A 14,629-nucleotide genomic window follows, 5' to 3' on the forward strand; every position below is an offset into this window, starting at 1 on the left:
GCCAGCACACTGCTTCTTTGTGAAGGAAGTTGGTAGGCACCAGAAGAAAAGCTAACAAGTACATGACTGAGATCCCACATTTCAGAATGATTATTTTTTTCACAAATTGTTTTGCGTTTTGCCATAATGGCAGTTAAATTAACACAGAGTCAGAAGCTACAGAGGAATTCCTGAGGCTAAATTATTCCCTGGTGAAGACTTAAGACCTCAATTAGTTTATAACCTAATTAGTGTAGTTCCAGTTGGCACTACCCAGAGAAACAACATGGTGGGTGGCTTGACAAGGCTCCTCCGGGAAAACACGTACATCTGTTGATTGACTTTGTACAAACACCTTGAAGCCTATCTTGTAATAGAGAGTGCTTCTACAAATTCCATTGCATTTTATTATTTGTATTTAATCCTATCTTAGATATTTCATTTCACTCTTAAAGTTGTCTCAATGTTTTTAATCTGGGCTGCTCTGTGTCACATCAGATTGAAAACAAAAACAGAGTACAGAGTGTGCATGCGCCACTACTGAGCAAGCTAGCACTTGAAATTTGTTGGTGAAGGCAAAGGATGAGGTTAAAGTGGCATGCATCGGGCCACAGTGGTGGTGAACGCCTGCAATCCTAGCACTGTGAAGGTGGAAGCAGGAGGATGAAGATGTGCACAGTTTCAGAGATGGATTACTTAATGTCAGCATGGGGAATGTGAGTTGTCTCAAAAAAATCAAAATAACAAAACCAAAAACTCATATATTGCTTCTGAACATGGACATGTTCTGAGAAATAAACCGCTAGGTGATATCACTGCTGTGGGATCATGTTGAGTATAATTACACAAATTAACAACTACAATGTACGATGTCACTAGGTGATGTGATCTGGGGCCACCAGATTACAACAGATGCTACCCCTTGTATCTCACTGTCTGGCATATAAATTATAACCACAACTGATATTTATTGATTGCTTATTTTGAATCATGGAATTAACTATTATGATAGCCTTATCCCATTATCTCATCTAATTTGAAGGTGAATATTTGTTTGTTTGTTTGTTTTGTAAGACTGGGTCTCTCTATATAACTCTGGCTGTCCTAGAACTCACTATGTAGGCTATGTTGGTCTCAAATTCCCCAAGATCTATCTGCCTCCTCTGGGATTAAAGGCATGTGCTACCAAGCCTGGCTAATGGTTCACAGACAATAGTTAGGTCAGAAACAATAAATAACATGCCCAAATTTGCAGTCAGAAAATGGCAGAGTCAAGGCTTGATCTCTCTAGACAGAAGGTATTCAATTCCTCCATTCTCCACCCTTTCCTGCAGTTTGGGAAACACTGACTCTCAGATCTCTGTCCACGTCCACTGGGATTTACTCTTTTTAGTGCCATATACCATGAGAACTGTTCTGTCAATATCAGCATCTTGATTATATCATATCACACACAATGAACAATCAATGGAAAGAATCAGCTAGACTAAGAGTCATCCAGCCTCTTTGATGACCCTGAGGTCTGCATTTGAAACTGGTTGGCTGGGCTGGGCTGCAAATGCTGCCCTGCTGACTCAACAGTGTTCTTCTGAAAGCAGTCCTGCCTTTCATCAACAGCATCAGGTATAGCGCCTTCAGCCAGGGTTGGGCTCTGGACAGTCCCAGTACTGTCACCCCTGCACAGTCAATGAGCCAGTAGAGGGCTGATTCAGACTTAGCCCCAAGAACTTTGCAATGAGCTAACCCGTAATGTTCTTCTCAGGGAAGTCCACCAGCCTCATGCCCTCTGCCACTGCATATGGTGGTCCTCAGACTTAGCAAGGTCACAGTTACCTGTGAGGTTTGATAAGGCAGAGACTGCTGGGCACTTGTAGCGGAGCGTTTGATCTGGGCGGATCAGGGTGTCTGTGTGAGAGTGAGGATTTGCCTAATCTATCTAGCAGGCTTCTGGTGGTGCTCTGGATGCTGATCCAGAACCATACATTGAGCCTTTGCATCAAACTAAGACAGTCCCAGAAGACCTGTGTTACCCAGACCAAGAGAATCCTCTGGAAGATCAGCAGAGCTTTCTAGATCCTTAACATAGCGAGGGGTTGAAAACAAGGTCATGAGACTGTTTCTCTATCCAAGGAGGCATCTGCCCCCAGATTCACTAAGCTTCTTTCAAAAACATTCTTTAATGTTAATTTAGTCCACCCAAGGTAGACTCTGAATCTACTGATAACATCCTCACATTATATATAGAGATACAGATATATATGATGGAAGAAATGTTTCCAAATTAACCCTAAATGACAAAAAATTACACTGTAGGCTTCCTTCAAAGTCCCCGCAGGCACACAATAGTCCTGAAAATCAGGACAAATCCCCTTCCCCAAAGAACTTACCCAAAGCTCAGACTGAAGATGCCTAACACCCACATTCCTATAAAATAGGGTGCCAGAAGGCATCTGAGGACAGCTAACTTAGAATGAAATCCATTCATTCAGACCTATAATTATAAACCCTGAGGCTTGAAGCATGCACTGAACTGTCAAGGCAGATTTGGGAAACTCTTTTAGATGACTGAATAAGACTGGGAAGTCTACAGAAAAGACTCAGACACTATATATTTTAGTTTGTAAAGGGGAAAGGAAAAGAGTGTGTGTGAGATGAAGCATTTTTCCATTGTGATTCCTTTGTTCCCGAAAGACAGGGATCTGGTGGGACACTGGGAGGGAGCCCACCTGCTCCTCCGACACTCCTCTGTTGACAAGCTATAGGGATCCAAATGTTGCTGACTGCCCTGGTACAAGGGAAAGAAATTCTCCTGGGTCACCAAAGTGTAAGAGCTGTCTCAAGTTGTTTTTATATTATATAAATGTTGGCCAGCTAATAACCAAACAAATTAATCCAATAAAATTCAGATAGGTTCAACTGGGCAAGAAGTCCTACCCTAAGCAAGGGAAATCCAGTGGGGCTTCCAATAAGTGAGTGAGATCTTGTGTAGAAAAATGGAAAAGGCAGGTAGGAGAAAAGACAACATGGGAAAAAGACAGAAGGTCACACCAGTAATATTCTCTACTCACATCAAGACAAGGTGACCAGTCACTTGAGGAGCTGCCGCCTCTACAGCCCCAGGAGCCCAAGGAAGCAGAACAAAGTTTCAGATATGTCCCATTCAGCACGGAGTAAGTTGGAGTCACAGGAAAAGGTTACGCTGTGTGTAAATTATTCCCCAAAGTTTGCAGGCAGAAAGAAGTCTGGGGAGACCTTCGCTGCCTACAGGTAGGTCAGTTGCAGAATCTTCAATCTGACAGCGAGACTTTTCTCTACAGAAGGCCGGTCCAGCCAGAGGAAAAAGTACTCTCTCCAATGTCCACAATCCAAAATGTGGCTAACAGAGACACTTTTAGAAAATGCCTGTTGGTGTAACTATCTTGAGATACAACACCGAGGATAAAATTCTCTTTAAAAATGCCATTGATGAAAACCTGTCTAACGCATATATTTGTTTTGTGAATCATTTGGTCTCAACTAATAACAGCTATGCATATTCTCATCAGGTAGCTCATGGGATTTGTAGGTTTCCAGGTTTTCCAGAATAGGAGTGCCTATCCAATAAGGTCTTGTGTTAAGGTGGTTCAGTCCCTCCCTGCAGGATGAGATTCTAAGCAGGGAGTTGGGGGAGAGTGAGCAAAACAGTTGGGGGGCTGTATTTTCCCACAAAACTAAAATGTCTGTCAGGACTAAGGGAACAGAGAGAACAGGCTGTGTGTGCAGAGGGAGAGCAGGCTCTAGAGCAATGTCAGCAACAGTGGTGTTCACAGTGGGAGTGTGTTGAGAGTGAGCTGAGGTCCTCACCAACTTTCTATAGGTGACAAAATCACCTCACTTCATGGATGCAGAAACTACAGGAGGGACAAAGTCATTTTCTTCTCGTCCTTCAAATGTGTCTCCTTTACTGTCTCTGGGTTTTCTTCACAGAACTCATTTATTCTTTTCCCATCTCTATAAGAATATGCAATCCGCATAAGCAGAAACCACGCTGCTTTCTTTTTTATTTCGGGGAAGGGGTGAGCTGGTATTGAACCCAGGGCCTGCTGCATGCTAAGCACACCCTGCTGCTCTTTCTGCCCCTTCTTTACATTCCCTGCCCCTGTGTTTGTAAATGACTCAGAACATCTGCACACAGTAGGTACTCAACTGTTGCTGGCTGCATTATTTGGCCAAATGCATAAAATCTAAGTAAAAGTATCCAGAGATATCGCTGAGTAAGTTTCAGATCTCATTAGAGAGCAACTGAACCAAATGCAGAAAAGCCTGGAGTGCTTCAGAGAAACCATTCTAGAAGCAGGGTGCTTGTATCCTCTCCAGAGCCTGATGACCCATAACTTGCTAGTCCTGGCTGCTGGGCCTTCGGCAGAAACTGCAAACATTTAGCATGCACACATCTTTTAGGTCAATGCCAATAATTAGGAAAGGCATGTGTGCACATGTGTTAAGATTAAAAGCTGAGAAAAATTATTTTATTTATGAGGTTACTGGCCAGTGAGATACTTTTGGGGCATAAGGACCATTTTCACAGCCAGAGTACCTAAGCTGACCTCTGGCATTGGTGCCACTGCCCCCACCCTTCAAGCTTCTATCAATCCTAACATTCTCCTTCCATCCAACTAGTCTGAAGAAAGCATATGCCTACGAGTTTCTAAGTTGGTGGCATTAATGTGGCGTGTAATGTCCATGGTGGGACATCCTCTTACTTTTTATTGAGCATTTGTTTACATCCCTTAAAATATCACTATCTTTTTTTGGGGTGGGGTGGGGTTCAAGACAGGGTTTCTCTGTAGCATCGAAGCCTGTCCTGGAACTATCTCTTGTAGACCAGGCTGGCCTCGAACTCACAGAGATTTGCCTACCTCTGCCTCCTGAGTGCTGAGATTAAAGGCGTGCACCTGGCTTAAAATATCACTAGTTTCTTACAGGCACTGGGTAGATACTAACTCTCTTGATCACTGTGGAAGGAGGTTTTAGGAGCCATCTTTAAGCACCTACTGGATAGCCTCCATTCTTGGAGATGTACTGGTCTCACTTCTCCATAAGCCCCCAGGATTTGGGTTGGGTATGTTAATAGATATGGACTGGTATTTTTGGCGAATCTACATTGGTGCCAGAATGAAAACCCAAGGTTTTCTACTTTACATTTCAATGACTGAGTCATTATTGTTGTTGACCTCAACCATTAGCCCCAGCTTTTATTTTGCTTTTTAATTTTTTAGAATCTCATTATGAGATACTTCCTTTCTTTAAACGATTCTAAAATCTGGGATGTTGGTCTCCACACAGCACTCTGCTACAAGGTAGAATATTTCCACACATTTGTCTTACCTAGGTAGCTCAGTTCCACACAACACTCTGAGGCCATAAAACGACAGGGCTTGTGTTAGTTAACTTTGCTGTTTACTAAACCTCTCTTAAACATAACGTGTTTTTTTTAAAAAAAAAAAAAAACCATGTCACATGACTCATCACAGACCTATGAGCAGATTTGCTGTCAATCTTGCCTAGACTAATTCATGTGGCTGTATTCAGATGACTGGTGGTCAGGTGTTAGCGTTAGCTAAGACACTGGGCTTCTTTCTGTGATAGGATATCATGCTCAGGGTTAGAGCCACAACTGTACATAATCACTGGGTTCCAGGAGGGTGATGTAGGAAGCTGTGAGGCATTTGGGTCAGAGCTTGGAAGTCATTCTCTGTCAATTCTACCAATTGAATTCTCTGTCAATTCATTCTCTGTGGGGCCCCTGACCAAGGGTGCAGGATAGCCAGATTCTGGGCACTTAGCTTTTAAGGATGGCGGCAAAGATCCTAACCCTCATTTACTCTCTCAAAGGCCTACAGGCGGAGGGGAGGGGAGCAGGGCAGTTCTGGGACTATAGAGGCTGGAAGCTTCCTCCTGTTAGGTTCAACATGGGTTCCATGCACTCAGTCTTCTTCCTTTCAAAAGGAAACTGAGAATCTGCACTTTCAAATGATACATATTAATAGATTTGTATTTTATAGAATCTGGGACTTATAAAAAGACCCCAAGAGTGCCCATGTGCCTTCCCCTCTCCCTTACTCCCTAAGTTTCTCCAGGTATTAATATCTTGGTGTAGGATGTTGTTCTGATGGATGAAGCAATGCTGATTCAGTATTACTATACCCTCTAGTTTGTTTGGATCCACTCTTTGTGTCCTATAGGGTTTACTGACTTTGACAAACACGGGGTATCTTGTATTCACCACTAAGGTGCTATATCAAATAGTTTCAATGTCCTGAAAAATGTCTTGACCCTGAATCTTTACTCTCTCATCCTTGGCAACCACTAATCTTTATTAGATACTCCAGAGTTTTGCATTTTTCAGTAAGCCATGTAGCTGGAATCACACTGTTGAAGTCTTTCCAGACTAGTTTCTTCAGCTGAACAATATGCATTTAAGGCTCCTCAGTGGCTTCACAGGTCATGAGATTGTATTTTTTAAAACGTTTATCTATTTATTTAGTGTGCCTTTGTGTGCGCATATGCAGGTAAGAACAACCTTCTGGAGCCAGTTCCCTGCTTCTACTCTGTGGGTTCCTAGGTTAGAACTTACACCATCAGATCTGAGAGTAAGTACCTTCACCCACGGAGCCATTTCAGGCTCCAGCTTACATCATTTTAGTGGTGAATGGTGACAGTCCATGGGGCAGAGACACTACACAGTTTATCCACTAACATCTACTGACAGATATCCTCATTGCTTCCAAGCTTTGGCAATTATGACTAAAACTGCTTAAGAATCCCTGTGGATGTTTTTATGTCTATAAGTTTTCCACTAACTTGGTGAAACAAGAAGAAGCCTGACTTTGGTCAAATGGTAAGGTATATTAACTTTGCAAGGCACACAAGTGTTCACCCAAGTGACTGTGCTACTCTGAATTCACACCAGCAATGAGGAGAAGCTGCTACCATTGCCACCTTCACTGACATCATTTGTTCTGAGATGTTGGCTCTGTTGATGACTGCACAGTATCTTTTCTTTGGTTTTTATCTCCTTATAACATATGATGGAAACATTTTTTTCATTTGCTTGTTTGCTATCTGAACATTCGCCATTGGTGAGGTATCTGTTCAGATTTCTTGCCCACATTTTAACTGTGTTTGATGTTTACTTATCCTTAAGTTTTATGGGATCTTTGTGAGTCTTGGATACTGGTCCTTTATCAGATATGTGTTTTGTAAATATTTCTTTTTCCTAGTCTGTAATTTATTTCTTTGTGTTCTTAGCTTTATTTTTTGTAGGTTTTAGTTTAAAGGGAGTTGTAATAATGTTTTCTTTGACGTCCTAATGGAAAAGTCACCATCACAGTCGAGGCCATCCAGGTTCTCAGGTGTGTAGCTTAACATCTTATATTTAGAACTGCAGTCCACTTGTAGTTAATGCAGGTGAAAGGAGAAGATTTGTGTCTAGATGAATGTTTTATCTGTACTGTCCATATCCAGAATGAAGTCTGGGCTTTTGTTTAAAGTATCTTGGTTTCAAAGGTTGGCTAAGTGCTTCCACCAACCCTGTAACTCCCGTGCCGGCACACCTGTCAGTAGGCTGTGTTAATCTAGGCTGGATTATGTGGTCTTGCTTGCCCCATCTACTGAGAGCTTCCCTAGCACCTGCTTAGTTCATACTGGCTCTACCACACTTTTCTCACTACTTCCATCTGATGCATGAGACCATATATTCCATTAACATTGACACTGAACACATTGATGAGCTGCGAGTCCCATTCAGGGTCTGCCCTGTGCCACTGTCTACCCTTCCTAGCAGAGTGTTAATTCAGGAAGAGCAAGAACTCTGCTCTTCTGGTTTACCCTAAGCAGTTTGACAGAAATGTAGACACGAAATAGGCTTTACCAAGATTTGCTGACATTTGCAGACCACTAAACTTTGGTGCTGTCCTGTGGTCCTCAGGAAAAGCCTGGCTATTGTAGGAAGCTAGGTGAAGAATTATCCAAGACTGATACACAGCAGCCTTGTCTTAGCATGGGTAGCAACTCTGACTTTGATGTTCAATTTAGCTTTATGTTCACACAAACCACAGAGCCTCAATGTCCTAAGAGAACTCGATGCATCATCAAAGAATCAATGGATCATGAGCAATAAACATGTTTCTTTTCTTATGATTCCTACATGATCATGTTGATCAACCAGTGTTCAATGATAAAACAGGGGAAAGGATGAGAGAACTAAAAAGAACAGGTACTTCCCCCTAGTGACTTCATCCTCACATTATACCTAATTAATAGGCAAAGAGAATGATAATCTTCCAGCCCCACTCTGGCCACATTTTTGTATTCATCTACATCAAATATTTCTAAACATCTCAAAAGGAACGAAGATGGGAGAGGTGAAAGGTTTGGTTGGGACCCAGCTTGAACACCACAGCACGGTGTGCTGACAGACACCTCAGAGCCAAATGGCTCCAGGAAAGCAGTGACTTTCACCTGCCAGGTCAGGACTGCTAAATTTCCATCTCTGGTTCATTCGGGCAGATTCCAGGCAGGAAAACCGTGAAGGTAGGAGTCAAGGAGTCTTGTGGGGAATAGAGCCAGAATCCTAGTCCAGTCTCTTCCAAAGACAAACAGGTACGATTATTCCTGATGTCACCCTCCATTCCTTGGAAAAGTGCTGAATTCAAACCAGGCAGGAAAGCCCTAGATTTCATGAAGCAGGCTAAATAATCCCAACAAACAACGCAAGCCGAAATCATATACAAATACCCTTAAAAACATCCCAAGGCCCCTCTTTCAGGTTCAGCTTAAAAGATACATCCCTTTTGCATTTAGCTGCTAAACAATCTCTTGGTACAGACTGTACCCAGTGATGACTCAGGGGGCCAAGTTACCAGCTGCTAAAAGCACAGATTAAAGACCACTGGTTGGTTTAGGTTGCTAAATTCAAGAGTATTAAGCAACCTGGGATAGAAATTCAACTTTGCTCACGCTGTGCAAGGAATAGCTGTAACATATGCTAGGTTCACTGATTTAAACAAAAAGACGAGAGAAGCAAAGAAGGGGTAGGGTCGGAGGTGTAAAAGGGGATGGGAGTATGGCGTGGAGAGAGGGTCTGAATGGCTAGGGAAGCAGGTGCCTAAGAGCTGAAGGAAGCACACAGCAAGGCCAGAGGACTCCAAAGGCAAGTTCAGCTATGGAGAGCCAGAGGAGACTCCATGTCCACAAGCTGGAGAAACACAACTATTCTACGCTCTAGAGGCACTGGTCCACTTCTTGGCAAACAAATGCCTATACGCCAGATAGCAGGCCAGGAATTAAAGTTCCCGAAGGCTATGATTTACCTCTGCCAACAACCAAGGGGAGCCCGACCTTGCTTAGTTCTAGATGTCACCTCAGCCTGTCATTCCATTTCCTTTACAAACACTTCATAAACCAGTTTCAGAGTTGTTATGAATTTGATATCCCTTAGTTTGCCCTAATACAAATATTTGGCCCATTTTGCAGATGACAAATATCTAAACTGGAGGGGGACCTGAGAACGCTATCACACAAGAGCATGCAGAGAGACAGGGAAAAGGTGCTTCTGCCCTGTATTTTCCTGAAGTTGGTGTCTCCCCAACAGAAACAACTGCCTGCAGATAGCCTAGGGCTGAGCCTCAATCTGTTTTCACTGGAGAAAAGCGAAGTCAGTGATTCCCAACACTTGTACAGCTGGTGGCTGAGTGTCCAGCTGCTCTGGTCAGAGCACGCATTCTTTCTGCAAAGACCCTAGCTGACACGATTTATGGGATGGTCTAAGAAGCATGCTGAGCCATGTGGGTTGGAGTCACAAGAGAGAACTTTCTGGCCCTAGTTTAATAGTTTCGGGGGAGGATTAGACAACTATCCTCTATTCTTTATCTTGGCTACAAGTGCTCAAAGCCCCAAATGGAATGAAAAATGAAATGGCTCTCTTCCTTTTACAGTCTTCACCGAGAGGTCATGATTACACTACAGTTTGATAATGGAAGGCATGAAGGGTTACTCCACCCCGACTGTTCTGTATGGAAGCAGACATAGAAGTAGCATTGAACATTTCCCAGTAACCAGCACAGGCAACAGCCATCCCCAAAGCCATCTCAGCAGGACAGTGCATCACAGCGCAAGGCTAAGAAGCAGTGCGTTAAGACTCTTCTTTCTGGTGAGGATGCTAAAGAAAAATCTGCAACCAATCTGTCAAGTTCCAAGTTCAGGGAGACGGTTGGAATCATGGTCATGGAACAATGACCCAAAGTCAGGTTGCTCCAGAGACATTCTGGCAGAATGGATAATTCAGGGCCAGTGGGAAGCAGACAGGGTCTACCATACTTACAGTGAATTGGGTCGAGTAGGTTTGACCACATCCAAGTTTGGGTCACTGGAGTTCATATTAGGCTGCAGGCTGCTGTTAGAATTAGGGATGCTGTTTGCACTTGAGGAGACCGATTCCAAACTGGAGTTGATGATGCTGTTCCTTTGCTCCTCTGAAGAGAAGAAACGACAAAAAGGCCCATATGAATGCTAACAGACTAGGGAGAGGCTGCACCCACACATACAAGAATTTACAAATAAGGAGACTAAATTGGAATATCTGAAGCTTTGAAAAAGTACACAGGGGCCAGACACAGTAGCACATACTTGAATCCTTAATATTCAGAAGGCAGAGGCAGGAGAATTAATTAGTCCATTGGGCTATTCGTGTAAGACTGCCTCAAAAACAAACAAGTCAACCAAACAATAAAAACGGGACATGGGAAAGGACAGGGTTTAAGAGTGGCAGAGGGTGGGGGTAGTGAGGTAGCTCCATGAGCAAACGCACTTGCCATCAAGTTCCAATCCTGGAAACCCATGTGGTGAATGGACAGAATACACTGTGCAAGCATCCATAGATATCCACAGATATAATCTCCCTACTGCCTTCTCCTTCTCCCTACCCCCCTCCAAATAAATACAAAACGAAATAAAGAAAGAGTGGGAAAGGAAAGATCAAAGGGGAACAGGTCGCATGGATTTTAAAGCAAAGTCCTTCCTCAGGTTGAAGGGATGTACCCTCCACACACACACACACACACACACACACACACACACACACACACACACACACACCTTTAGTGTGAGCCAGGTTCTTTCCTTCAAACAGCCCTACCATATGACTTCACCTAACCTCTGCCTTCTTTTGATTCACAGATGGTAAGGACAGCCACTTTTCTTCTAAAACCCCAGCTCTAACACTGCCCTAACTTCTTAGGACAAGTCATACCTCCAAATGCACAGCACATCACCACAGACTATCAATGTGCTCACTGACTTCCTTAGAACTCAGATGGACTAGCTCGGTAGCCACACTCTAGAAACATCTGTCTGCCTCTGGAGTCACCCACTGAGACAGGTGTAAGTACTTATGTGTACACGGGGAACTGGGTTATCTATGAGAGTAGCCAGTGCTCGCAACCTCTGAGCTACTGCTGCAGCCTCTGACCTCAGAGTCCAAATGAATCTATGAAATGGGGAGAATGAGAACCGCCCTGTACAGCTCGTGAGCTGTCGTGAGGATCAAGTGGGATCATATGCTGGAATGTGTTTTATAAACACTGGAATACCGCTCAAAGAGAGGAGCTTTCTGTTTCTTCTCATCTAAAAGCCTTGGAAGCAGTAACTGAAAGACCTGGGGGATGATGCAGCTGAATGGCAAGGGTACCACTGGTGGTGCAGCGTGCTACAGACCTGGCACGTCCGCCCCTTCCCTCATTCCAGACTCACTGGACAGAGCAACTGGTGCTGCTGGCCATTATTCCATTTGTTATGAAATAAACGGTTAACTCTTCTGGAGCCTTTGTATATGAAGACATGCTAGATCTCAGAGAGATAGATTGGCATCACTGATGCACTCATTTAGAGATGAACTATTTAGATGAACTCAAGTCTCTTTTGGACAACAAAAAAATGACAGCATTAAAAACACTTTTCTTCAGGGGCTGGAGAGGAGGCTCAACAGTGAAGAAAGGGAAAGGAAAGAGAGGAGGGAAGGGATGATGGGAAGAACAGAGGAGGGAGGAGTGTAACCGGCAGACTACCCAGAGCCAGTGAGTGGGGATTATTACCAAGAAAAAAAAAAAAAAAAACTTCAGCCTTGTACACCAGTGAGCACTTGAAAAAAAAAATGAAGTCAATGCTAGCAGAAGGGATAAGTCCTGTTACCCCAAATACCACAGAAGAGAAGGTTGAAAACTTCGAGGTGCAAGCTTTTCTGATATGTTGACAGTCTTGACTGAGGAAAAGCAGGAAGGTGGAGAGGAATATAAAGATTAATCCAAAGAAAGGGTCGGGGAACAAAATCAAAAGCAAACTGCATGTTTCAATGCTTACAACAAACGACACCAAGACAAACTCTAAAGCATTTGGAATAAATTAAGAAATAAAGGGAAAATGACTCAGTAATGTCACTTAAGACGGGAGATCCCTCCCCCTATGGGCAAATGAATACTTGCTGCTGAGAGCAAAGCAGAAGGCGGGATGACTTCCTCCAATGAAAAGTAGCCACACCTTCACAGAAGGGAGCTAAGTATCTGAGTCCCAGGATGACAGGCCAGCTCTGGCAGCTCCATCAGAAGCGAGGATGGAAGCATCTCATTGCTGGAGGGAAAACGATTACATGCTAGGGGACTTCAGAGGAGAGCAGCAACAGCTATGAGTCAAGCCAATGGGATCACAGAGGACCATGTGAGTGACAGAGGGAGAAAGAATGCAGCTCTCAGGGGTGTTCAGAGCTGGCTGGGCCCCCCGAGAAGGCTGGCCTTCCTCAAACTTGCTGTCAGTGAATGCCTCTTTGTATATCAGTCACCGAAAGCAAGAGCACAGGAATGAGGAAATGGAGGAATAAATTGCCAGTTACAAACAGGCGTCAGGAATGTGCTGGATGCTTTTATGAAAATATATTTTAAAGCACTTGGCAGCATATACAAACTTAGTCCTTAATGATATAAACTACCCAAGGGCAAGCACAGGCTACCTGGCCACGCAGTATCTATTGAAATGACCTGTGAGGTCAGAGGTCGCTATACTTTCCTGAGAAATAGCCCATGCCTTCGGCACACCAAAGTCCCATGAATGGTCACATATTAAATCACAAGTAGAAGAGAATAATATGCAATCAAAAGTTCTTCTGCTGGAACAGAGAGAGGTAGTTATGTGGGACTGAATTTTGCAGGTGCTTCAGGCAGGGACCTTGAAACCAAAGCACTGGTGACTGTGGGCAGCCTTTATGTTTTCTGTACAAATCAAGAGCGGAAAACACAAGTGTGCAACCAAATCACGGCAACTAAAAAGGGAAAGCCGCAGAGTAATTTTGGTGATGTTGTACTTGTTCTGGAGGTTGCCATGGAAACATGGAGGCTAAGCTCCAGCACTTTTCATATTTACTAAGTGGCTCCAACTCACTCTAATGGCAGCCCCATCCAGCACAGGAGGCGGGATCTGTTTATCACAGAGCCCACAGGCAAAGACTCAGATACCCAGAGCCAAGCCAAACGCACAGGCCTTGGCAGGCTTGAACTTGCCTGGCCCTCTGAACACACAGAACTGAAAGGTAAACACGAAACAAAGTCCTACGCCACTTTAAGAGATATTTCCCACTCTGCAGAAGTCTGTCAAAATTTGGGCTAATATGTCATTTTTCCAAAACACAAAACTAGAGGTTGAAAAGAAGGACTCACCATTCCTCACAGGACAAATCTCTCCGCCCTACTTCCCCTTTCCAAGCTCAGACATGAAATGAGGAGGAAAGGGAGTTGCCAGATGGAAGCTATGCAGAAGCCCTGAGTTCCACACAGGGAACAGAGGCACAGGCACAGCCCCAGAGGCATTCTTGTGCGATAGCTGGGAGAGAGGTGCACTCTCCTCTGCTTGTCAGAGTTTTGCAATGAAGTCTGTGATGCATCATCCTGACAAGATGGGAAGATAATAGCATGGCAGCTTAATGAATTCTGCAATAAAAATGACAAGCGCACAGCAGTTTCTGAATTTGCCATCTCTGGGAAACACCCAAGAACATGGGAAGCTTGGACTCAGACTTTGGGACTGTGTGGTGACTCTTTTTCACACCATAGCTTTCGTGCCTGATAGCAGAGCACACTAAACCAGAGGAAAAGCCAAGGTGGTCTGATCTCATGCTGACTCTGTCTCAGTCCCTGTGATAAAAGGAATCGTACAAAAAAGGTTTGGATAATACGTATAGGCTTATAAAAACAGCAGCTTGAGCAAGGAGTTTGGTGAGTGAGAAAGAAGCAGGGCCAGTGTATGGCTTGATCATTTGCACGGCACCTGATACTGTGACTTTCACCAGCTAGCTGCAGGGAACAGCTTCCAGCCTGGCCCACTGTGGACCGGCTGGCTGATGCACTCTCTTTCTGTGGTGCTCACAATAACATTTCTCTTTGCAAAGGAAGGAAATGTCGATGAAAGTAGATTTTATGAAGGAGCGGAGAAGGCACCGTGGCTGGCCGAGAGTGGACTGACTCACAGGGAAGAAGCACGGAAGCGCAAGAGAAGCCTGCTCCTCAGGCTACCCCCATTCTGAAGGCTGCAGAGCTTCCACTTAATGGCTGTGCTGGGAACAGAATGA

General features: G+C 44.0%; 1 protein-coding gene across 6 annotated transcripts in view; it reads right to left on the minus strand.

Moving 5' to 3' along the window:
• The window catches only part of Arhgap26 (Rho GTPase activating protein 26), a 398,943-nt gene that overhangs the window by 66,804 nt on the left and 317,510 nt on the right, over positions 1–14,629 (minus strand). For all 6 annotated transcript variants that reach the window (XM_085699929.2, XM_085699931.2, XM_085699930.2 and 3 more), the window contains exon 20: positions 10,343–10,493. In XM_085699929.2, the coding sequence (XP_085556055.1) occupies positions 10,343–10,493 (151 nt within the window). The remainder of the gene's footprint in view (positions 1–10,342; positions 10,494–14,629) is intronic.

This window comes from Myodes glareolus, chromosome 13 (genome assembly GCF_982192425.1).
Source record: "Myodes glareolus chromosome 13, mMyoGla1.1, whole genome shotgun sequence".
Taxonomy (NCBI): domain Eukaryota; kingdom Metazoa; phylum Chordata; class Mammalia; order Rodentia; family Cricetidae; genus Myodes; species Myodes glareolus.